The following is a 25,834-nucleotide window of genomic DNA, read 5'->3' on the forward strand; positions in this document are numbered from 1 at the left end:
CGTGGCCTCCGCCCCGGCTCTCGTCCCGGCGCGGGGAAGCCCGCCCGGCCGCGCGTGCCGCTCCCTGCGCTCCTTGGTCTCGTGCGCCGCGGGCCTGCTGGACGACGCGGTGCCGCTCGTGTCGGGCGACGGCCTCCTCCTCGTTCCTCGTGGGCCTCGTCGACGCGCCGACCGAGGTCCCCGGAGGCGTCCGGCTGGCCGTGTGCAACCTGATCGCCGGCACGTGCGACGAGCTGCCCCCGCTGCGATACCGCTTCAACTTCCGCATCAACAGCTGCGCCGTGGTGACCTTCGCCGCCGACGGCCGCCGCCCGGCCTTCTTCAAGGTGCTGCTCCTCGTCTTAAACCGCGACACGTTCAACTACGACCTCTGCACTTACTCGTCCACCGAGCCGGGCTGGCGCGCGCCGATAGTGTGCTTCAGCAGCGTCATGCTCGCCGTCGTGGACGGCGGCGCCGTCGTGCGCCGGGGCACGGCGCACTGGCTCGTCAGAGACTGGTGGAACGGGCTGTACACCCTCGAAATGAGCGACGACGCCTCCTTGGTGCGAACCTCGATTCCACCACCAAGCGACCATCATGGCCATGACCACACACACTGCCTCGGCGTCGCCATTGACGACGGGGCGCTGTCTCTGCATCGCCTGTGCAAAGATTGCCTCCGGCTAGAGGTCTGGACACGTAGAGACGCGGAAAGGAGCGGCGATGCAGAGTGGCTGCAAACGAAGGCGGTCAAGCTGAAATGGCCAGAGAAGAACAAGACTCACAAAGCAGAATGCTTGCGCCTGCACGAGAGAGGCGGCGCATTGTTCGTCGAGGACACCTACGAGCGCATGTACGCTGTCGATCTCGAGACCGGGGAGATGGATGAGGTGACAGGCCTGCTTTGGCATCTCCGGTCGCAGACATCGGCGCCCTTCGACATGGACTGGCCGGCTTTCTTCGAGTCTCGCTTGGGGGGCAACAGACTGACTAAACCGACTGAGAACCCATGAGAATTCCTACATTCCTAGTGTTTGATTTTGAACTTATCATTTGAAACTTTCTCTTGTTGTTCGTGAAGGCATGACAAGCCAGCAGGTAAGATCTTCAGGAACCTACGAGTCATTAACGGTGAACATAAAAAAATTAACGTGATGAACACAGTTTGCAATTTGCAGTTGTGATTATTGTTGACATCCATTTGCTTCCGTCATCCTATCGTAGCTTTTTATTCTGTTCTTTTTCGCAAGGAACCCTACGGTGTTCATCGGCACTACTCGTATCTACACGTTTTCATCTCACAATTAGGATGAACTATTCTCACGAAACTATCCAGAGAATAGCTAATGTCTCCTAGCTCCATCTGGTCCAAAAAGACCCAAAAAAAAACCAAGGGCAGAACCGGTGGCTTCATGACAACCAGAGTGGTACTATGCTGAATGGCACTGCTTGTGTTGCCTTGCATGTGGTTATCATCTTGCAGCCTTGCAGGGCCCTGATGAATAAGCAACAAGTGTCAGCATAAATACGACCATCTGTTTGGCCCAATTTTGGAGACTCCCAAATCGCTCGCGGCGGTGCCCTTCGAGATTGATAGGCCGGCTTTCTTCGAGTCTCGCTTGGGGAGAAACAGACATAATCGAGTGCGAACCCATGAGAATTCCTATACTCCTAGTGTTTGATTTGAGCTTGACATTTGTAGCTTACCACTGTTGTTCATAAAGGCATGACAAGAGTAAGAGCTACAGGAACCTTAAAATTCTTGACAATGGACAGAAAAACATGGACACCAGTTTGCAGTTTACAGTTGTGACTCTTCTTGACAACCTTCTGCAATTTGCACCCTTCGCTCTATCATAGCTCTTCTTCTTTTTTTCCTTTTATGCTAGGAACCCAACAGTGATGATCGGGTATCGTATTCATATATCTATACCTTTTATCTCACAGATTAGTTGGTATGTGCTAGCTCCATCTCATCTAAAAAGGCCCCCAAAAAATACAAGGGCGGAACCAGTGGTTTCATGAAAACCAGAGTGGTTTTATGCTGGATGCAACTGCTTGCCTTGACTGTGGTTATCTTCTTGCAGATCCTGATGAATAAGCAACAAGTGTCAGCATAAACATGACCATCTGTTTGAGAAAGGGGTCTACGAACTAGGGCTGAAGTTGGACGAGGAATTCAAATACACAGTGCCATATGAGCATTGAATTAATGGATGTCATTTTATACAACAGCTATGTAAAATATTGTCTAAAAAACTGTAGGTATCAAGGACCACCTAATCACACCTAGATACCAGAATACACGTACCAATTATAAAAAATGCCCCAAGGCTACTACATTATATAGCAAGATAAACCACTATGCAATGCTGATACATCAGCAAGAAAATGAACTTCTGCAAATAAGAGAGAATTTAGCAAGGAAATAGCACTGTAGGAGTGTGGAAAAGCATAAAAGGAAATCTGAATAGCACACTGAACTTACAATCTTACTGTCAGATTGAAATTGCTGAATTGGGAAATGATGCTTAGGAGTAGTCACAACAAAGATGTGCAACATCCTGGATTCCGCCACGTCTGCTGTACCATTCTTCTCATTCAAGTCTGGTGCTAGTTTCTGTCAAATGAATAAAAAATTAGCAAAGCTAGCGGCAGATTGACCAGCCATGCAATTATACGGTGTTGACTGATAACATTAGAAGGCACAACATAGCCAGAAGATTTCATTTAATGGAATGGACGGAAGAATTCTCAACAAGGAAAATATATTTTTGCTAGATTTATTATGTACTTCTTCCGGTCCTTTTTACTCCGAATATAAGATTTGTCTGAAGTCAAACTTTGTAAAGTTTGACCATATTTGTATGCAAAAATATCAACATCTACAATAATAAAGTATAATATGAGAATTAAATTCACGACGCACCTAATGATATTGATTTTGTATTGTGAATGTGGATATTTTTTTTCAATAAAGTTGGTCAAACTTTCTGAAGTTTGATTTCAGACAAATCTATATGCGAAATAAAAAGGACCGGAGGGAGTATAGCATTTATCTGCAATTCCATTTGGTTCAAGAATGAACTGAACCATCAGTACATAACTACAAACATCTCACATAGTACTCCCTCCATTCCAAAATACAGTGCGCCCGCGCTTCCCGAGGTCCAACTTTGACCATAAATTTAACCAACGAGACCAACTGCGGTGGGAGAAAAAATTATATAATTGAAAACTTCTTTCGAATACGAATTCACTGATATAATTTTTGCTCCCGCCGCAACCGGTCTTGGTAGTTAAATTTACGGTCAAAGTTGAAGCACGTGAATAGAGGAAGCACTACATTATGGAATGGAGGGAGTATTCAACAATGTCAGTCAGAAATAACAATATCGAACCTGCATGTTCTCATTTCATTACAACGGAAAATCTCACCTACATATGTCTTATCTCAGAGAATGAACCACATTTCTAATGTTCAACCGCAAATTTTGAAATAAGATACATTCTTCGAAGCAATATTGGTTGGGCTAAAAGATTTAATAATCTCACACAATCTTACCGGTGAAGTTGAATAAACTATAGGAGATTAGGAGACGGTGCAAAGTAGCAGCTTGAGGAGTTGCAATTACTTTTCCAAGTTGCAGTCCTCTAACGTACTGGTGTTAGTGTAGGGATCAACTAAGAGTATTTCATTTATGCATACAGTAAAGATGAAGTAGCAGCAAGGAGGTATTAGTAAAAGTGTATGCCTAAGTCACAGCATCCAAGCTCAAGCAAGTAATGATGTAGTACCACCTCGGAGGTAGTATTAGTAAAGCAATATGCATAAGTACCACAATCTTTGTCAACTCGATGCAATAATCAATGCTCAAGCAAGCAAAGAGGTATTAGTAAGAATGTGTGCTTAAGCACCATAAATGTTTGTTAACTTACAGCAGTGAACAAAGCTCAAGCTGACTTTTCCGAGCCTGCTACCTCCTGTCATGGAAGTGCTTGAAGAGAGGAGTTGTCCCCTGCATGAAAGAAAATGTGTGAAAATCATGAGTTGTTCACCATAACTAAAAGATTAGAACAAGTACCAAGTAAATAAGGTATCGCTAATTATTTCATGCTAACCTGTTCAACATTCTTGATCTATTCTTCCATGCAACTAAACCATCCAGCGGTTGGAGAACTTCAAAGCAGTGTTTGGTTTACTTTAACTTGGTGTAAACATCTCCCATGAAAATGCAAAGAGATATTGAGTTTTCATGGTCATATGGTGTGCATCATGTGAAAGTTCATAGACGTGATGTGGATTTGAGGAGTGAATGATGCATGAACTCATAACCCAACTCAGAGTTTGCTTCCCTTGCATGCTTTTCTGATATGCCAACATGATGATTCAGTTTGTTGCATGAGAAATAACAGGGCCAGTAAGTAGTTTTCATACTGCACAATAACTTGTCAAGGAGGAATGCCGAGTGCTGGTGCAACACCAGATCTTATTAACTCGGTATTAACAAATCTTGTATCCTCTATCTTAAGGCTATTGTCAATGAAGACAACTAGGACGAATTGGTCAGATCCAGTGCTGTGCACGTGTAACAAGCTAAACAGCTTGTGAGATCCACCTCTGTTTCCCTGATATAGTGTATCTAGAAAAACATTGCTTTCACTGCCCTTCTCATTTCTTCCACTCCACATGATAGTGTTCATCCTAAGTTCCTGTCCAACCACATGGATGGGAAGTGGAGTTCCGTAGTACTGAGAAGCAGCACCAATAGAAATATTCCGCACATCAGCATAAGCTTCATGATTTTTCTCTTCTTCCAACGTAAACAGCCCAATTTCTTCAAGGTCGCTACTTCCATCCCTTTGTTCTGAATAGCAGCTATCTTCAGTATTCTGTTCTGGACCATTTCCTGCCAAAATTTCTTGAGAGTCTCTTCTTGGTTCCATCAAACCGTCAGATCTTTTATACATTCCTACAAGTGCATTTGCGACATATACATCAGAGATCAAACCCATCTTTACAATAGAAGCATGCACTTGTCTCCCTAAATCAATAGCACATAGGTCAGCACATCCACGCAAAATTCTTGCAAAGGTAACACGGTTTGCACGCAATCCACTGTGCTGCATTTTGGAGAAAAGATGAAGAGCTTCATCACTACATCTGTTCTGAATGTAGCCCAACATTAGCATTGCATATGAATTTATGCTCCAACTTCTCATGCTATGGAAAAAACTACAAGCACTGGCAATGCATCCACACTTGACATAAAGGTCTATGATAGCATTTCCAACAATGGCATCCATGTATTCAGAACCAATCTTTACAAGATAGCCATGAACCTGTTCACCAGCCTCCTTTGCTCCTATATCAGCGCATGCACTGAGAACAGTTGAGCAAGTGAAATGATCAGGGTGCAGACCAGAACGATATTCACTGCAGAAGAGCAGAAGAGCTTTCTCTGGCAGGAAATTCCAGCAATACCCCGAGAGCATCGCATTAGTTAAAACTAGATTTCTCGGAAAAGGTGTGTGGGAGAAAAGCTCAGCAGCACACTTAATATGATGGCATTTTGCATACATGTTCACTAGGGAAGCACTAACAAAGTCAGCAACCAATATCCCAACTTTAAGAGCCAGAGCGTGAATCTGCTCTCCCTTATCCATGTCTTCAAGTCCTGTGCATGAATTTATGATAGTAGCAACACAGTGCTGATCTAATAGTGCTCCAGAATTTCTTAACCCTCTAAAATAACCAAATGCTTTTTCAAATTGGAGGTTCTTGACACAGCCTGCCATGACTGCAGCCCATGATACAACATCTCGTGACTCTGAAGTTTTGAAGATTGCTTCAGCATGCATCAATGATCCTATTTCAGAGTATACCGATATAAGAGCATTACATACATTAATATAACTGAAGCATCCAGATTTCAATGTATAAGCATGCACTTGCTGAACTTCCTCTTTGATATGACAAACATCTAGAACGGTGACCAGATCCCCTTCCCTTAAACTGAGGCCTGAAGAAAGAAGATGTTCAACTAGCTTCACTGCTTCATCCTGGCAACCATTTGAGTGATAGCCTGATATAGCTAAAGAATACAAAGATGCATCACGCCTTCTAGCTGCAGCAACAAGCTGTCCAATGTACTGCGTATCACCTACCCTCCCGGCTGACTTAACCAGCTCAGACAGAACATAACAATCTCTTCCCAACCCCACTTTAAGTGCATAAACATGAACATTCCTGCAAAGCTCAAACATTCTAAGAAAAGCAGCGACGCCAGCAGCTAACCTCAATGTCACCACATCCATTGCAATGCCAACTCTATGCATATCCTTGCAAAGCTCAGCAGCCTCCACAACACAGCCATTCTCAATAAAACCTGAAATCACTGCATTCCAAGCAACTGAGCTCTTCACCGGAATTTCACTGAAGAACCTAAAAGAGCAGCCTACATTGCCACATTTCGCATACATATCGACGAATCCAACCTCCACAAACCTATCAACACCCAATCCAGACTTGATCACCAATCCATGTACCATGAGCCCCAGCTCCATGACACCAGACCTGGAACATGCATTCAGCGTCGCCGAGATGACAAACCGGTTTGGCTTCACCTCAGAGGACAACAGCCCCTTGAACACCCCGATGGCATCAACCCAGAGGCCCCGGCTGGCGTGCGCGGAGATGACGGTGCACCAGGACGCCACGTCCCTGTGAGGCATTTCGTCGAACAGGTGGCGGCAGGCCGCCAGGGAGCCGCCCTTGGCGTAGGTGTCGATCAGGACGTTGGAGACGAGCGTGTCGGGGGCGAAGCCACGCTTGAGGACGTGCCCGTGGACGGCGCCGGCGCCGGCGGCGAGCGCGTCGAGCGCGCAGCGGCGCAGGAGGCGCACGTAGAGGCGCGCCTCGGAGGACGGCAAGAGGAGCTCGATGGGCCCCACGATCTCCAGCACGGCCGAGACGGTGCCATGCGCCCCGCCGCCCCGCGCAATGGAGCCGGTGGCAGCCGCGGCGGCGGCGGCGAAGGAGGAGGAGAGGAGCCTAGATGGGGTCGGCTTGCAGGAGAGCGCGGAGTGGAGGAGTAGAATGGGGAGAGACCGTAACATAAGCGAGGTGGCGGGTGGGTCGCCGGGGATGGGCGACGGCGGCGGCGGCGGCGGTGGAGAAGGACGGGATCTCCACGCGCATAGTCGCCGGCAAAATGGGCTTGGAGGCGATGGCCCAGATTGGTAAGAGAGTGATGGGCTCCTCCAGCCACTGGCTGTAAGAACTGTTGGAGCTTCTCCTGACCGTCTGATCAGTGTTTGGAGGGCCTGGCTTGAAACGGATGAATCTGGTGCTCGAACGATCACCTTCGTATCTAGACAAATCTAAAACACTCAAGAGGGAAAAAGAAGGCCCTCGAACGATTTTACTACTCCCTTCGTTCCAAATTATTTGTCTTAAATTTGTCTAGATACGACTCATTTTAATGCTAGATACCAGACAAATTTAAAACAAGTAATTCGGAACGGAAAGAATAATTTACTAGGAGAACGTTCATGCGGTTGCTACGGGCTACAATAGACATAATTGCATCAAACAAACAATTAGGTTGATCTTCAAAGTCGAAGCTCATTTCTTTCTCATCCCCGCTCTCCGCCTTGCTCTCCTTCCCTCGCCGAAAATGTGGTTGTCCGAACTATCTGTAATATTATCTTCAGTACATGGGCCCAAAAAAACCACCCCATGACGCACCATTTACCTTTCCTGTCGGACCCTTCCCTTCCCGCTCGGTTTCCCTCCATAGAGGGACATTTCTCGCTGGGGCCCTCTCCTTTTAAAACCGGGCGACGCCAACATCACCTTCGCCGTGGTGCCCTCTCTTATTCACACCGTACTTCTTCACGGACCATCAAGGAGGAATCCCCCGCCAACCGCCCCGCTCTCCGCCCTGATCCCCTCCCATCGTGTTGGTGCCGATATGCCACCCCTATCAACAGGTAGGAGGTGTGTGCCGCCCGTGATGCCTCGCGAGCCAAGAAGGCAAATCCAATGTCCCCTGAGTCCTAAGCCATTACCATGTTGTAACATACAGTTGAATGTCGTGCATTCCACAAAAATATGATTTTCGTTGTTGGACATGCAATTGATACGTCACTGTGTTCGTCTTTTTGCGGTAAAATTTCAATCTATTCATCATCAATCATGATAGCACAAAGAATACAAGAAATAATAAAAATTACATCCAGATCCGTAGAGCACATAGCGACGACTACAAGCACGGAAGCGAGCCGAAGGCGCGCCGCTGTCATCGCCCCTCCCTCACTAGAGCCGATCAAAACTTCTTGTAGTAGACAACCGGGAAGTCATCGTGCTAAGGCCCTATATAGGACCAACGCACGAATAGCAATTCTCGCTGTTGAAGAGAAGTTTAGATCGGAAGGATTCAACCTGTAGACACATGAACACAAACAAACAAATCCCGGATCCATGTGGATCCACTGAAGATAAACGCCGACCAGATCCCGCGAGATCCGTCGAAGACAAGCCTCCACACGTCCTTCGATAATGCTGGAAGCACCACCAAGACGGGGGCTAGGCAGGGATAACCATATTTCATCTCCAAAGAGTCGTCGCTGCCTCGTCTCTCCAAACAGGACACAAACAGAAAAAACATCCAAAAACGAAGCCCCCCCATCGGCAAAGGCCGGAATCCACCACGCCTCCATGGCCCTAAGGCCACAGGAGATGAGGCAGACCGGCGTCAGCGCTGACAGGAGGCGGAAGAAACCCTAGTGGTGGCTGGCTAGGAGTGCGTCGCCACCATGCCCGTTATTAACTCTTGAAGCAACCAAGCAATGCATTTAACCTTCTATTATAACTAAAAATTATACAATTTGATGAAAAAAATGAAACGCTCTCTCATACAATTTGCTGCAAATACATCTCTATCAAAATGCAATTTGTCACATTTTTTTAAGTAGGAAAATTATTCCGCTCAGACAGACATAACTAAACAGAAAAACCCCAACTCTCATCCAGATCCACATCCACGTGTCACATAATATAAGTAGAAGACCACATGTGTCCTCATAATTTTTGACGGGACAAGTGAACATCCTACATAATCTCTCGTCAATGATAGATTTAGCTAAACAAATGTACAGGAACACAATACACTTCAAGTAACCTACTACTATTCGTGGTTAATTTCCCCGTGAGTTGCAACAAGAGCATATATATTTTAATAATTCAACATTAGTTGTATCTCACATACATATTCAAAATATTCTTACACACCGGGCTACCTTGCGACTTCTTTTTACTGGTAAATCACTCCCCTTTTATTTCTTTATCTTTTTTTTCAACAAAAAATGTTTCTCAGAGTGATATGTGAATGGATATATCGACAACCATAATAAAGTATCAAGAGCTAAAAACTCTTTAATAATCAAATAATTTAAGAATGTATCCATGATGCATTTGACATTAATTCCTTTGTATAAATGTTGGCTTTCCATAAATTTGGTCTTTAAAGATTGATTAGAGATCATCATGATTGATTCTTTCCCATAATGATATTACTAAATCTGGAAAATAAGAATCGGATCAAGTAGAATACCAGTGGGCTAAAACCAGTAGGGGAGGTTTAATCTGAATGGAGGCGACACTACAAACTCACGATGACGTACATGTCTGTTCCGATTTTGATAGTATGCCGAGCAAAAACCAACCTATTGGTCATAGAGAAATGAAACCGTGAAAAAGAAATCAAAAAATGAAGCATAGAGAAAAAAACGCACGCACGCGTCAAATGGGCCGGCCAACTTTGATTATAGTGGATGTTTTGGTAAGATTTGATTTGATTTGGTATAAGTAGTGGAAGACAAGAAAAGTTTGGGTTTCGTTGAGATTTCTTAAGATTTGATTTGAATGAGTTAATGTGTGACGTTATTTTTGGGAACCAACTTTGATTATAGCGGATGTTTTGGTAAGATTTCATTTGATTTGATTTAGGTATAAGTAGTGTAAGACAAGGAAAGTTTGGATTTAGTTGAGATTTCTTAAGGTTTAATTTGAATGAGTTAATGTGTGATGTTATTTTTGAGAAAATGTCGATTTAATTGAGTTAATGCACGCATCAAATGGGCCGGCCCAAATTTTATACGTTTGAGCGAAAGGCCGCCTATAAAACACTCGTGGGCGTAATATAGGGTTTGCCATTGAATTGGTGGAAGTGAGGCGAGACTAATGACACTCCACTCAGCTTTCAATCCCTTCTTTACATGCATGCACTGTATTGATGATCCAAGAAATGAAAAAAAATTGATTTACAAAGCAAGGCATTAAATTTTATTTTGGTACCTGTAATATGAGTTTGTGGTCTTGTATATAAAAATGAAGGAAGTGTGTAAGATGGTTAGATTTTTTTTGTGAAATCAACCCACCGGGTTCAAGTCCTATATTTGACACTCTTTAGGGTTGAGCATATGTGAGCATCTGTGTTAAAACAAAAGTCAGTATGTTCAACTGTCACTATTGGTTACATTACACGTTGTTGGTAAACTCACTATATTCAATTCCCACCATTAGTTTCATCTTTTCGCTCTTTCTTTTAGTTTTAGGATTTGTTTATTTTTCTACTACTTTTTACTTGACTTTACTTTTTTCTGAAACAAAGACATATTTGTTATAAAGATTCACAAAAGTACAAAGCACATTAAACATATGGAAATTTATTAAGTTCTCTGAAACGGTCTGATCTTGTTCATGACAGTTTAGAAATCTTCGTGCGCGTGCCCCTAAGAACCAACGCCCCGGGCAACATTCGTTGAAGTTGAACCCCCTAAATTGATGCAATGAACATGAACCCGACACCAAATCTCATTGTCACGTACGCACGTCGAGAAATCATAACCTCGCCGCTCCGAGGAGCCGACGGGAATCTATGTCGGAATTCCATCTAATTTGTCCTGACGGACAAACTTGAGAAGGATCGAAGACCATAAGACCGACTCGAAGATGAAGCGTGGCCATCCGCTCAAGCACCGCCTTTGTGAGGACTAAAACCCTAACTTATCTACTAGCCGAAGCCTTGACACCAGGATTCCACTCCCCACCGCCGGCTGCCAGAGCGACAAGCAGAGGGGATGCGGATCCACGGGCTCATAGGCAGAGATCACGAGGTGGGAGATTTTACTCTAATCGCCTTGCAAGATAGGGAAGGAAGAGTTTTATTTGAGTTGACTACCCAACAACAAAACATATGTGCAGGTTCAAAAGGTTAGTCAGCCAACTTCAAAAACTTGAAAAATAAATGCGTGGTCAGCTAAACTTTTAGCACGTCCAAATCACACCTAAGTAGATCAATAACCATAGGCTTTCCCCACCAGCAAAAACAGAAAAATAAAAATGAAAGAAAGAGGCCTGGTCAGCCAAACTTCTAGCACCTGACACCTAATTAGATCAAAAATGGTGCACAGCAAAAAAAGTGAGAAGAATCAGATGAATCACACAGCACAGAAATGGTGATCTCCACCTTGTGCACTCCTATTGGTGCTCGGTGTCAGCAGGCCTTGAACATTCCACCTCACTGACCTGATCACCACGCTTCATGCACTGATATTTCCATGCCCAATACGGCAACATGTGTACAGCAATTTACAAAGAAAAAATGTATTGTTTTTCTTCTATTTCCAGACAATAAATATGCTATGAACGACAAATCATGGACATCCCAGCTTCATATCCATGTAATTCTAGCCAGATAACTCTGTTCCTTGCTCATGTACTAGAAGGCGATCAACAAATTTTTACTAGAGAAGAAAAGATTAGAGAAGAACGGTGAAACAAAAAGAAAAAAAGATGTATGGAGAACCATCTAATACAATGGCCAATGGCGGATCAGTAGTTCTTATCTTATTGGTTTAGCAGATCAAGGGTCTGCAGCAGCACAGGCCTGAACCGGTTGCAGTCAAGCCTGACGTTCTGCTTGTCCATGAAGGTCTCCTTGATGAACTCGAACCCCTTGTGGAAAGCCAGCGGGTTCTTGAAGATCTCATGGTCCAGCGGGTACTGGTCGGTGAGGCTGCTCTCGTGCACGGCGATGCTGTACTGCTTGTACCGCAGGCCCATCTGCTCCGCCGGGTCGCCGAAATCGATCCGGCACACGCCTTCTATGCCGCCCCACGGCACGATCTGGATCAGCGTGGCGTTGTGTGGCAGGAAGACACAGTTCGTGAGCCCGGCGCCATGGACGCCCATCATCACATCCACAGAGTTCACCACCTTGGAGAACTGGGAGAGGTCGGAGCTCACATTGGCTTCTTCAACCACGACCTCGAAACCCAGCCCCTCGGCCATTGCGATGATCTCCGGGAGGTTGAGGAACATTCTTGTTCTCTGCCTCGAGATGATGAGCAGCCTCGGCTTGGCCTTGGGGATCTCGCCGAGCGCAGACACGGCCTCCCTCGGCAACTCATACGTCCTGCGCATGAATCTGTTGAAATCCACCATGGTGTAGTTGTGAGGAGCCTTGGAGGGGTCAATGGTGAACTCCATGTAAGCATGAAGGCCAACAATGGCATGCTTGGCGCAATGCACGTCAGTGTCCTTGTTGAAATCGATCAGGGGGTAGTTGGACAGCTTCTTAAACACCACATGGTACTTCCTTGTCCACCAAATAGCCATATCTGTGATGAGGAACTGGACCTCGCCGTTGAACTCGCTTGCCGTCGTGAAGAGGGGGACAAGCGCGTCGGTGAAGTCGTGAAACAGGTTTCCAGTGTATCCAGTCAGAGCAAAGACCACGACGGGCACATTGTGGTACTTGGTGCACTCAGGTGCCACCTTGCTTGATTTCACCGTCAGCTCTGTAACTTTGCTGAGGCAGAGCTCATCACCTTTACGAGGGTAGGGCTTAAGTTTCCATAGCTCGTTTCTCTTTGAGCTGGCAGGTTCCATGTACATCACCGAACTCGCGTTCGGGTGAATCCTGATGTTGCCCCGCATCTCGCAGACATTAGCTCTGAAGTTTGAGAAATCACAAAGCGGCTTGCTCTCCCATTCCGCGGTATCCCAATCTGCAAGATGCATGAAGGAGATAACTGAATCAGAGGAAATAGAAAAGAGTTGGACATATGCATATGCCAATATCTCATTGCAGATGTGCAAAGTGCACATCACGCTCAAGATGACTCAATAGAACAGTGTGCTCTGAATTATGAACAAAACCAGCAGATTCAGATGAACACATGATGAATTTGATCTCATGGCACATGTTTTCATTTTGTACTACCTTGTTGCTGAGATCCGTCGCCTTTGCCGGCGACCATCTCAAGCTTAGTTTCTGTTTCCGGTTTGCTACCTGCAGACACATCAGTAGAGTCAAGTCAGGACACCCACCAGAAGAGCAAGCAAGTACCATCACAGTCATTAACTAACAATTCTCAAATCAAACACCTAATTACCAACAGCTAGACCAAGAAACATGAGAAGTACTGCGAATCAGCTACCTTGCTGCTGCTTGGCATTGTCGCCGTCCTCGGCGTCACGGATGGTATAGTTAGAGACGGTTGGGAGGGTGACCTTGCGATGCCCTTTCTTCTTCTCCCCTTCGCCTCCACTACTGCCTAAAAGATAGTAAAGTTCACGCATAAAGCAGGAAGTTGAGCATCGTTTCAGGGAGGCCAAATCCGTTGCAATCTGGAGCCCGTGGACGGGATCGCAAGGCAACAAGCTCGGTGGGCATCGGACAAAGAAATTATTGGGGGATTCGAGGGCTACCGCTCACCTAACAGCCGGGGTTCAGGCCCCTTTTTGGCGCTCTGCTGAGGATCGCGGACGGTGAGCGCGCTCTTCTCCTCCGAATCTTTGGGGGTCGCTGTCGCCATGGGACATCTCAGTCGAGAAATTCCAAGGTAAAATAGTACTGGTAGGGTAAGTAATTGAGGCTAGGCCCCAGGATTTGAGTTGGAGGTGGTGATTGGGTGGAACCTTTGGCGTTGGCGTTGGCGTTGGCCTCGGCGTCCTCGAAGTCGTCCAGCGGCTTGGGGTCCTGGGCGGCGGCGGCGGATCTCTGGTCGGGGTCGGCGGTGGCGTCGGTGGCCTGGCGGATCAGGAGCGAGCGCGGCGCGTCGTCCACCGACAGCCGGCCGTTCACTGCGAATGAGGAGGGGGCAAGCGGGCGCTCCGGTCAGTTACCATTTTTACCAGCGAGCGAACGATTCTTGCTTGCGAGAAGAGAAGGAAGAAAGGAACCGAAGAAGGGAAGAAAGAATCGTGGTTGCGGCGTGCGTACGGTTGAAGAGCAGGGCGTCGGGCTTGGAGAGGACGACGAAGGTGAGGGTGACGAGGAAGAAGCCGATGACGAGCACGAGCAGGCGCAGGCGCCGCGACTCCTGCCGCAGGCTCCGCACCAGCTTCGCCCGCTCCACCGCCTTCATCGCCGCCGCTCGATCCCTCCTTCCCCCCTCCTCCTCCTCTTCCTCCCCCCGAGCGCGCTCCTGGCGAGCTAGCTAGATGCGGGGCAGCGGAAGAGGGAGGCGGGCGGTCCTCCTCCGGCCCAGATCCGGCGGGGGAGCTGGCCGGATGCGTGGAGCTCGGTGGGGACGGACGGAACCGGGGAGGGAATGAACGGGCAGAGGCAGACACAGTGGGGAGGGGAGGCGTGAGTTAGGCTGCTCGCGCTCGTGCTCTGCTCTCGTGTTGCCGGGTGTGTGTAGAGGGGTGTGGGGTGTGGACGAGGGGAAGGAAGGAGCGCAGACCGCCGCTTTTGGTTTGGATCGGCAGCTTTCCTTTCCCGGGCGTGGTGGCACTTATCATTCCCGCATGTCCCTCCTTCTTTCCAGCCACCCGGCTTTCCTCCTCTCCTCTCCAAAAATTAAATAATTACTATATGCTACTACTACTAGAAAAACCACCGGCACCCCTCAAAAGAACACCGGCTTGTTAGAGCATCTCCAACACGCGCGCTGTATAATAGCGTTTTGACGCACCGTGCTGGTGTTTTGCTTTATCAGAAGCACAAAAACACGATGCCTAATTCGGCGGGCCTTCTTGCAGCAGCTTACATTTTATACTGCGCGTGAGCGAACGCACCAAATAAGCAGCGCTCAATGTCGTTTTTCTAGCACGCTGAACCTATTTTACCGTGTGCGGGATTTTAGCGCATGTGCTACAGTGCCGGTTTCGATCACGCACGCGTAATATAGTTGTTTTTTCCAGCGCGCGACTAATCTAGCACGTCTGTTGGAGATGCTCTTCAAGCATCTACAGTCGGACGCCTCAAATCCGACTCCTACGCCAGGGCAGACCACCCTGTCATTGTACGGTCACGATTTTTTGACCCAGATGGGCCCCTCAAATGTCCAGACTGACCGACAACCCCATATCCAATCCAAATATGGAACGTCCGTCCCCACCCGATCCCACATAAAATCCTCCACATCCGCTCGTGGGACCAAACTCGGGCGCTGCAACCGTACCGTGGTGGACGTCAACGGCTCGTCCTTGGACGGATCCGTCATCGAGCTGACGTCCATCGGCACCATTTGGTTTCTGGGCTCCGGCGAGGAAGAGTAGGGCATGAACCGGCTTGTGTCCCATTGCCCTACTCTACCTTGCCGGCGATCGGACCAACACTCTGAGAAGCGCAGCCGGCCGAGCGGGGAGTGAAATCGGACGAGCTTCGCTTAGATTAGGTTCCGCTTGAATATAATAATATGGATTTAAGGTTGCTAATTTGATATATTCAGATGTAGAATGCGTTTTATTAGGGTTGATCGGTCATTGTCTGTGGACGTGTTGGTGGTCGGATTTGTAAGTTGTCTTGCAGATGCTCTTAGACGGTGCGGCATCCAGCACACCGGCATGGCACACGCTACACGTTGCGGCCCCCAACGCGACGTCCCAGATCATCGCTTGGCTTCCCTTTCACTCCTGTTAGCATCTGCCGACGGGTCGGTCGACGGACGCCGCTCTGCGTCTGGCCGCGTGCCCGCCGGCCTCATCAATCTCAGTCCAAGTGGTGACGCTTGTTTGTCCGCGTGGTTGTTGCGGCCGCCGATCAGATCCGATCTCGTCTCAGCTGGCCTCTGGGGTCTCCCTCCATTCCTTCGGCGCCGGTTGTCGGCTCGCCCCCGCCCCGCCCCGTGCGCGCGTCCATTTCGTCGCCTCCGCCCATCACGCCGCGCCTCCCTGGCCGGATGCGCGTCTCCGGCCCTGACTTTCCGATGTAGGTGGACTGCGGTGGAGCTGGTGCGTGTGCGGTGCAGCGAAAACCTCGTCGTGTCTGCGCTTCGCCGTGCCTTTGGGCTGGACCGCAGTACAACGGTTCACGTTGTTTTCTAGCACGAACTTTTCCCCGTTTTGGGAACGTGCTGCCGCCCGTGGGTCAGTTTCTTCAGCCCAAGTGCAACTTTTTAGAGCTAGGTGCTGCACAGTGTGACGTCTAAGTGTTAGGCGTTGCACAGTAAAGTGCAGTGCCTTGCTGTCAGACGCTGTATATTAAAGGTCAGCCGGGTGAAATACTTTTAAGAATAGTTTAGTTTGTGAAATAGTTTTGATCTAAGGTCAAACTTGTGCCTTTTGCCCCGGATGGGAGGGAGGGGGCCTCTGGGTTTCCTTCACGATAAGACCGTCGGTGATGTAACTGATTAGCATGTCGATCTACTCCTACTTTGGCTGCCGGCTCGGACCCCATTGATTGATCGATCATACTCTCATCGGAACGTGCCACCCAAGTCCAGGCGACAAACAGGGAGCGCTCCTCGCTGTCCCCTTTCGGGAATTCTGGCCACTAGTTCGGCACGAATTTGTCGTTCCGTATTACCGCGAAAAGGACCTGGTGACCCGACGCGCCACGGGTGATCGATCGACGCTGACATGCGTCCACACCGGTCAAATATGGCCTCGACAGCGACGGCACGGTTATCCCGCTGGTTGGTACACGGCGGTGGTCTGTTAAACAACGGATCTAGTAGCTCACCTTTGCGCGTCGGTGGCTTGGCCGTTTCCGGCGGAGCAGCTGGGCGCCGCCGGCCGAAACTCCGACGAACGGCGGTGACCCGCGTCTACGGCCGGCGGGGCGCGCTTTTCGGTTTGGTTGGTCCTGTCTCGCATAGAGAATGGTAACAAAGGGGAGACATCCTTCTGCGCGCGAGTGCATCGCGGCTCGCGAGAGATTAAACAAGGGCGTCGGTGTCCTGGCGTTAACGGCGATGACTGGTTATTATAATTAACTTAGCAGAGGAGTATCTTTCTTGTAGGAGCATCTGATGATATCCAAGACAATTACCGGAACCAACGTAGATTAGTCCGAGAGCTTAAACATATTACTACTGCGCTGATCGCGTCGATCGGCGTATCATGCAGCATGTGCACCGCGAGAAAGAAAGGGCCGTGCACATGTGTGGCCACGTGTGCGTGTACGAGCTGCTGCTCCACAGAGGAATATATGCGAAATCAACTTGCTGTGCATGAAAAGTGCGAGGTTCACAAGTAAGTGGCAGCGTCCTGGAAATGGCATCGAAGCGCAATCAACTTATCATTTGTGTGGGCGCATTAGTTGCACAACACTGTGCTGCTTTTATAATGGTCACAGTACATTCCCTCGAATTTATAGGTGAATGGCATTCAAGACATAAGTTTGAACAGTTTTTTTGGAACTTTGAATGTTGATGTCGGTTGAATATTCTGATTGGAAATTTGAAAAGTCGTATGAATAATTTGTTTTCATATTTATTTTTTAGGGTATTTGTTATTTTGTTGGTTTTTATACATGGTTGAAAATGGTGGTCAAGTTACATCTAAAAGCCGTGGCAATATCTAAAATGTCACTTATTTATAAAATGGAAGGAGTATCGTTATAGTAATAAGAAAGGGCCGTAATGGTTGCTACCCCTCCAATACGCCAGACAAGGAAGGAAATAATCCGTAGTAAATGCATGAAGATGAGTAAAGGAAACCACAAATTAGAAGAAAATAAATAGTACTCCCTCCATTTTTTTACTCGCATATTAGGTTTGACTGAAGTCAAACTTTGTAAAGTTTGACCAAGTTTATAGAAAAAAGATAAACATTTATCATAGTAAATCTATATGATATGAACTTTGTTATATCTTGATATTTTTGTTTATAAACTTTGTCAAAATTTACAAAGCTCGACTTTGATCAAATCTAATACGCGGACTAAATAAAAACGGAGGGAGTACATATTTAATGAGTGATAATAATTAATGAAATAATAAAGGTAGTCAATGATATTTATTACTATATAACTTGTTTTCTTCTTATGGTTTTGATTTTTAAAGGAGTAAGAAGAAAATGACACGTATTTAATGAGTGATAATAATTAATGAAATAATAAAGGTAGTCAATGATATTTATTACTATATAACTTGTTTTCTTCTTATGGTTTTGATTTTTAAAGGAGTAAGAAGAAAATGACACGTATTTAATGAGTGATGACAATTAAGGAAATAATAAAGGCGGTCAATGATATTTATTATATAACTTGTTTTCTTCTTATGGTTTTGATTTTTAAATAAGAAGAAAATGACACATATTTAATGAGTGATGATAAGTAGGGAAATAATAAAGGCGGTCAATGATATTATTAGGCTCCCCGTAAAGGCGGTCAATAATATCAAATACTAGTATCAGACATATAATACTAGTGTATAATATTATTTTAGTAATGCATGGTATCATAAGTTAGTATTTTAGATTTCCTTATTAATTGTCGTGCATGACACAAAATAGTAAAACGTTTAATATGATTTGGTATCATGATATGATACCACATTCTCTCTTTCCTCATTTAATTGTGACACATCATCAAAAAAGTCTAGTTGGCATGCATGATACCATTTATAATACTTCCATTACGACCAACCTTATATAACTTGTTTTCCCAACACGACTCCCGCGTCGTAGCTACCGATGGCCTAAGGCACCAACAATAGACAATGACCAGTACGACCGACGGTTCGAGCCTTGGCACCCTCTAGGTTGGTGGCAGTGGTTTTTCCCTCGACAAAATTTGTAATTGCACGAGCAAAAGAGGGGATTATCCTTTGGCTATTTTTTTACTGCATCTGTCCCTTAATGTTAGACGCTTTTGCGGTTTAAATTGAACTACAAAAACATCTTATATTAAAGGTTGAAGGGTGTATTTTAATCTTTTGATTGTATTACATTTGCCTGATAGTCGAACAAGTCCATATATCTCACATTTATAGCTATTAGTAACAAAAAACTGGTCGGGGTAATTGTCTGGGTGGAAAAAACTGGAAGCGCCTTATTTGTTGTATAAGTTCTAGCGAGGAAGAAAGTGATGATCTTGTGATGACCAGTGACGAGTGCCGAAAAGCGAAAATAAACAACGACAATGAAAGGAGCGGGACTTCAAGTTGTACATGAGCAATGGATCGAGTATGCCATGAGAAATACGGAAAATGCCGGTCAGATCTGATCTCCGTTCGGCGTCGGTTGTTGGCTCGGCTTGTGCGTGTATGTATCCATTTCGTCGTGTTGGCCGATCGTTAGGTTTATCCTCAGGATCCAGTTTCTGACTCCTAATGTGGTGAGGCTGCTGATCAAGGCCCAGTTCTTTTGCCAGATTCTCTCAGAATCTAACCCCTATCCAGATTCTTCCAGAATCTTTAAGTCTTATTTGTTTTATAGTCTTATCTAGTTATGGTCTAATTAATTAGGATTGTAAAACAAATAGGGATCAAATGTTTTAGGAGAAGCTAGAGAGGGGACTGGGCCCAAGTGTTATTGGACACGCGGCGTGTGGTTAGGCTGTAGCCGAATGGTATCCCAGTGTCACGACGAACGTGCTGTATGTGGCTGTGGATTAGTTTTACTTAGCTGGAGGGAGAAGGTTTCGTTGATAAGAAAACTGTCGGTGATATGTCGACCTACTTTTGCTGCTGGTTCGGACCTGATTGATGGATTATCTGAATGTGCCACCCAAGTCCAAGCAACAGGGACAGTGGCACCACGCATTCGGCTATCCACGCACTGTCCCCAGTTGGAAATTTAGGCCTCCGGTTCGGCACAAGTTTGTTACACTACGACAAAGACCTGCCAAGGGCGAGGGCCCAGGCGGTGGTAGATGCTCCACACCGGTCAAATATGAGCCTCAACAAAAGAAAAACGGGTCAAATATGGGCCAGACAAGAACAGCAAGGTTGGCTCGGACTTGAGAGCAGTGAGCACCAAGGCAGCAGTTCGTTAAACAACCAACAGCTAGCAAGATCCCCTATGCACGTGGGTGGTTTGGTGTTTGTGGCAAAGCTGGGGACCGTACGCTGCCCCATCAGTTAGATCAGTTAGATCAAGATATAACTATGATATGATACAATGATACCGGCTACTTGTTTGATCTCAACCATGCCATTATCAATGACTGGATTTGATCCTAACTGTGGCAGAGGCAGAGGGCTAGAGTTCCACCATCTTTCCATGGTCAAAGCAGCAAGGAGAGGCAGGAGAACTCACAACCTCGCTGACGGGGCGAGGGAGGAGTTAGTCGCCTTTGGAACCTTAGAAAGTAAGAGCATCTCCAGCCGTTGGCCTCCCCATGAGGCATAAAAATCACCGTCTGGGGGCAAGCCGGCGGTAGAATAGGCTCTGGGGGCGGTTCGGCATCCAGCCGTAGCCCCCATGCATCGATATCGGCACATTCCTGCCAGCCTTTCGGCCCACTTTCGGCGAAAATTGACCCGATATCGGCACGAATCGACCCATATTCAGCATGGTTCAGCGTGGTTTTTGTGTCACATATTCATCACAACAAATCAATAAAAATCAAAATAGTTCAACAAATAAAATTTGGGCGGGAAATGGCCCGTCTAGCGGTGGTCGGCGCCGGGATCAGCCGGGTGGCGGCCGAGCGCGCGCGGGGGGTGGGGGGAGGCGAATCTGGCCGATAGGCTTGACTTTTCGCCTGACGGTGTGGGCCAGGCGTACTTCTCCCTTGCGCCGGAGCCCCCCAAGCGCTCCCAGTGCGCCGGGTTCGGTCTGCGATCGCCGGGCCCAAAAACGGGCCGAGCGGGCAGATTTCGGCGTCCTGAGAGTACGACTGGGGCGTTTTTTCAGTACCAACGCAAAAAAAGTCGCCTGGGGGGGGGGGGAGGGGCTGTGGGAGGCGCGGCTGGAGATGCTCTAACCGCTTGATATCGATCCTTCCTTTAGTGAACTCATCAAGTAGTTCAAACATCTACAGGCCCATCATGGGCTAGAGTTACCACTCTGGTTTATTTGTCTCAAAGAACACTAATAATTTCTGCAGATCATCAAACAGTTACTTCATACAAAATCTGTAACCACTTGTGTGTGACAGAAACGCTACTCATAAATACTCTCCTCTGTTGTTCATTGGGACGATTACTATTGGGATACTAATGAAGTTGCTATAATACCTTGTGTCTGGCACGCATAAGCATGAACATTTTTCAAATGAACAAACATTTTTTGAACCGATGAAGTTTTCAAAAAACTTTGGAACAAATTTTGAAATTCACAAACATTTTCTCGATTTTTGTGAAGATTTAAAAAATCATGAACATTTTTTGGATTCACAAAATTTTATTCAAATTCATGTTTTTCTGAATATATGAACTTTTTCCAAATCATGAATTTATTTAATTCTCGAACATTGTTTTCGAAATCGGGAACATTTTTTGAATATGCGATTTCTTTTTCAAAAACACAAACATTTTTTTATCCATGAAAATTTTATGATTTCTTGAACATTTTTTCATAACCATGCATATTTTTTAATTCACGAACATGAATGATTTATTGCTTTTTAATCACAATTTAATTAGAAATTTGATTTTTTTGAAATCCTAAATTATCTTAGAGAGAAAAAAGAAAAACAGAAAGGAAAAAACAAATTAAGAAAAGGGCACGCGGGGCTTTCGGGGTCGCGCTCCTCCTCAGCCGGAGGCCACACGCTGTGGTGGCTTCAGTCGAGGTTGTCAGGACTTGATGATGCCAGCAAACAGTCAGTCGTTCAGAACATAGTAGTACAAAACTGAACAATAAGGAAGAACCAGCTAATTCTCTTGACTTGATAATTCGCACCTTGGTTTTGTCTAGAACTAGCTCTTTCTCCACAAGCTCCCCCTTCGGGATCTTCACTGCGCGTATGGCCTGGAGGCTCTTGGCCAAGGAGAAATCGACGATGGGCAGATCGTCGGTCACCATGAAGTTGATGGACCCTTTGTTGACATAAGCTCTATGAAAAGTTTCACCTCCCCGGCTTGGGGATTTTGGATTCATCTCGTGGAGATTCTTTGAAATTTTCTTACAGGTACAATGGAATGCAGCCCTTAAATATCCACCATGGCCTGTCGGTGTGGGCACGGTTTAATGGTTACTACGTGGGATCTGAAGAGTGGTAGAGGCTCCATAGACGAAGAGCCTCATACAGAATAAACGCAAACACTAGTGTAAATGCAAGTAAAACTAATGCATCATTGCCCGCGAAATACCTTTTGGTTCTGGGTGTATATACACCCTATACGAGAAAATAAAATTAATAATGGCTGGGAAAAAGAGATTAGTGTCTTTGTAGTGGAGTTTGTCTCTATAAGACACTACGTGGATTGGTTGATGAAAACTAGCAAAAGGACCATGCGTTGCAATGTGAAAAAATCATAATCTCCAATGGCCATGATCACATTTTGCTGCATCACCGAGATAAACTATCACTCTCAATTTCGTGAAAACATGGACATTTTTTAAACTCATGCACATATTTGAAATCGTGAAGATTTTTCAAATTCATGAACACTTTTACAATTTTAGAACATTTTTTGAATTCATGAATATTTTATACTATTTGCAAACATTTTTAAAATTATGAATCTTTTTTTCACAATTTTCTTGAATCGGCGAACATTTCTAGAATGGATGAACATTGTTTTGGAAATTGGTGGAACAAATTTTGAAATTCACGAACATATTTCTGATTTAACGAACATTTTTAGAAATGCATGATCATTTTTGAATTAGCGAATATTTTATGAATGAAAAAACCATTTCTTACGTCAAAAACAGTTTTTGAATTTTTAGGATATTTTTCCATTCATAATTTTTTTTGAATTGGTGAAATTTTGTTTGATTTTATTAAAAAAAATAATACATGAACATTTTTTGATTTCCCGAACATTTGTTTTCAAAATTTCGAACATTTTTCTAATAAACAACCACTTTTTTTATAAAATCACAGACATTTTTTATTCCACAAACATTTTATGATTTACTAAACAGTTTACTTCAAAATTCTTATTTTTTTATTTTCAGAATTTTTTGAAGTCCCAAATTATTTAAAGTACAAAAATATGAAACGAAAAAGAAAAAAAATAAATAATAAAATTAAAAAATGGACCGCCTGGACATGTGCCGGCCCAAACATGCACGTTGCGTCTTCTCCCGGCACGCAGAGCGCAGTATAGAAGGTCTCTACTGCATGGGTCGGCTGAGGTGGGGAATTCACCTGTGTGAAACATTTTTTTATCACTTTTAGGTGGCATTGGTGGGTAATATTTTGGAACTTTGGGGGGAATTTTCATGATGTACCACAAGAAGCAACAACTACTTTATTACTATTAGTTATAGATTTGGTTTGATAAGATGAGAACAAAAATTAAATAAAACTTCTTTTGTAAAGAAACATAAGAGCGTTTACATCACTCTTATATTTCTCTACGAAGGGAGTACATATGACTTGTTCTATTTGATTATGTATAGTTGTATCCATATTTATTGAATATAAGTAGAAGCCAATGCAAAAAATTCTAATGCATGGTTGAATGTTGCGGTGAGTCTTTTTTCACGTATAATTACATGTTGAGGTGGGTCTTATCACATTCCTAATTATATAGTGAGGTTATATGATTGCATGTTGAGATAAATAAGTTAATCGGAATGACTATCTTAGGTATATATATATATATATATATATATATATATATATATATAACCCAACATGCCAACGGGGCTCACTCTGTCTCCATCCATGTGGGACCCACATGTCAGTGAACAAAATAAATAAATATGAACTTAAATTTGAAGAGCGAAGGAGATTCGAGTTGCAGACCACGCGTTGGCTCGAATGTGGCTGCGATGTGCCGTCTTCTCTGGCCTACTACTGCACAACACGACGGCTTCCTCGTCTGGCACGGCAGACGTGATGTACAAGTAACTCTTCTACAACATCTGATGTAGGAACAACACTGACATGACGGCCTTGTCGTGCACGACGTCCAGGTTGCGGTGTTGGTCCATGAGCACTAGTCGCTCCATGAATGACACCGACCATTCCGGTTTGAGCTTCAACGTCAGTAGGAAGTGTGCGCGCACGAGATTCAGCCACGTGCAGACAAAAGAGCAGATCAGTGATTCCGACAAATGCAGTTCTCCAAAATGGCTAAACAGATAAAACAGACACGGGTGTCAAGTTCAAGATCGCAAGAAGTATGAAATGGTACCACTGGACAATGCTCTCCAAAGAAGAATGCATACGCTGGAATCATCCCAATCAGGGTTACAGTTGCAAATGTATGGTTGTTCATTGGTTAAGGTTTTATAACAAAAAAGGAGAAAACATTGCCCATTTCTGGGTCTAACTAGTGAACGCCCATGATGACCCACAAGTGTAGGAGATATATCCTAGCCTTTTCGATAAGGACAGCGATAACTGGCACATGTGTGCCAGTTAGCAAAATTACCAACCCGGTCCACTCGTTAGATAACTGGCACATGAGGGCCTTGTTCCGCTCGATCGAACGAGCGTTTGAACTCGCTCGATCGTAGGAGGCTTCCACCGATTTTTTTTCCTGCCGATTTTTATTTTCAAAACGGTTTTTTATCTTTCCTGGTTTTATGCTAGTTAATTTAGGTTGGAAGAAAAAGAAATAATAAAGTACTTCAAAGGGGAACCGAACTCAGGTCTAATGCATGCCTGCTATGCCTTATAACCAACTCACCCATCTTAACTTGTTGTCCATAGTATGCAAATAACGGATTTTGAACCCTTCTTATTTCTACCGTCAATGAAAAGCTTAATTTTAGGCTTGATAACTTTGGCCGAGCAGCATGATAACTATGACATGTGCATGCTGATAACTTCAAACATTAACACCCCTGGTTAAAAAATGACATGGTGAAGCTGGTAACTATATCATGAGAAGGCCGGTAACTACAACGTGAAAATCACAATAACTTTAACATGTGCAACATCGTAATTTTGCATAGAATTTAAAGTGTGAGGGGGGGGGGGGGGGTTATGTTTGATCAATCCCCTTCCTCTTCGTGAAAGTTACCATGGCGTTTTGAGTGTAGGTTATGGTTTTGAGAGGAAGTCTGATAGCATACAAAAAGAGGACAAAAAACATGAAATTTTGACATACTACATCCCATGTTTCAAATTACCACGATGTTTATACAGTTATCAAGTTTCACTTCGTCTATTATCATGCAATTTTCACATAAGTTACTAGGGTAAACTTTCCAATAATTCTTTTCTCATAGGTCGAAAATTAACGCGGTGTTTCCCTGAAAAAAATTACCCACGGTCATTGTACATAAGTTATCAGTTCTTCGGTTTGTGTATTAACATGTTATTTGCACACAATTTACTAAGGGTATGTTTTTCAACCACCTTTCCCCCTTTTGGTTAATGTTACCGTGGTGTTTATACCTAAGTTATCAGATCTGCAGTTCGTATATTATCATGGCACTTACACACAAGTTATCGAGTGTATGTTTTTCAACAACTTTTGCCCTTCTAAAAAAATGTTACCGCGGTGCTTATTCATATATTACCATGCTATTTTC

The 25,834-nt window shown here is 45.1% G+C and overlaps 2 protein-coding genes across 2 annotated transcripts; both read right to left on the minus strand.

The window, feature by feature from the left end:
- Positions 1–1,725: 1,725 nt before the first annotated feature.
- On the minus strand, positions 1,726–7,254 carry LOC147992284 (putative pentatricopeptide repeat-containing protein At3g25970). Its single transcript, XM_087528924.1, has 4 exons — positions 4,105–7,254; positions 3,922–4,001; positions 2,471–2,602; positions 1,726–2,072 (listed from the first exon to the last, which is right to left on the minus strand). The coding sequence occupies exon 1, from the start codon at positions 7,099–7,101 to the stop codon at positions 4,435–4,437; it is 2,667 nt and encodes an 888-aa protein (XP_087385050.1). The 5' UTR covers positions 7,102–7,254; the 3' UTR covers positions 1,726–2,072; positions 2,471–2,602; positions 3,922–4,001; positions 4,105–4,434.
- A 4,317-nt stretch (positions 7,255–11,571) lies between these two features.
- Positions 11,572–14,778, minus strand: LOC125525910 (alpha-1,3-arabinosyltransferase XAT2). The gene is made up of 6 exons (XM_048690920.2): positions 14,277–14,778; positions 13,973–14,137; positions 13,770–13,859; positions 13,492–13,608; positions 13,275–13,343; positions 11,572–13,059 (listed from the first exon to the last, which is right to left on the minus strand). Exons 1-6 carry the CDS (start codon positions 14,419–14,421, stop codon positions 11,897–11,899), a joined length of 1,749 nt encoding a protein of 582 aa, XP_048546877.1. The 5' UTR covers positions 14,422–14,778; the 3' UTR covers positions 11,572–11,896.
- Positions 14,779–25,834: the final 11,056 nt, after the last annotated feature.

The sequence above is a fragment of the Triticum urartu genome, chromosome 1A (assembly GCF_056163025.1).
Source record: "Triticum urartu cultivar PI428250 chromosome 1A, HENAU_Tu73, whole genome shotgun sequence".
Classification (NCBI taxonomy): Eukaryota; Viridiplantae; Streptophyta; class Magnoliopsida; order Poales; family Poaceae; genus Triticum; species Triticum urartu.

Coding starts and splice junctions, on each gene's coding strand:
- LOC147992284 (XM_087528924.1), bottom strand. CDS start 7,101: ATGTTACGGTCTCTCCCCATTCTACTCCTCCACTCCGCGCTCTCCTGC.
- LOC125525910 (XM_048690920.2), bottom strand. CDS start 14,421: ATGAAGGCGGTGGAGCGGGCGAAGCTGGTGCGGAGCCTGCGGCAGGAG. Junction 13,860..13,972: donor CGCCAACGCCAACGCCAAAG/GTTCCACCCAAT, acceptor CCATGGCGACAG/CGACCCCCAAAGATTCGGAG. Junction 13,060..13,274: donor CGACGGATCTCAGCAACAAG/GTAGTACAAAAT, acceptor TGCATCTTGCAG/ATTGGGATACCGCGGAATGG.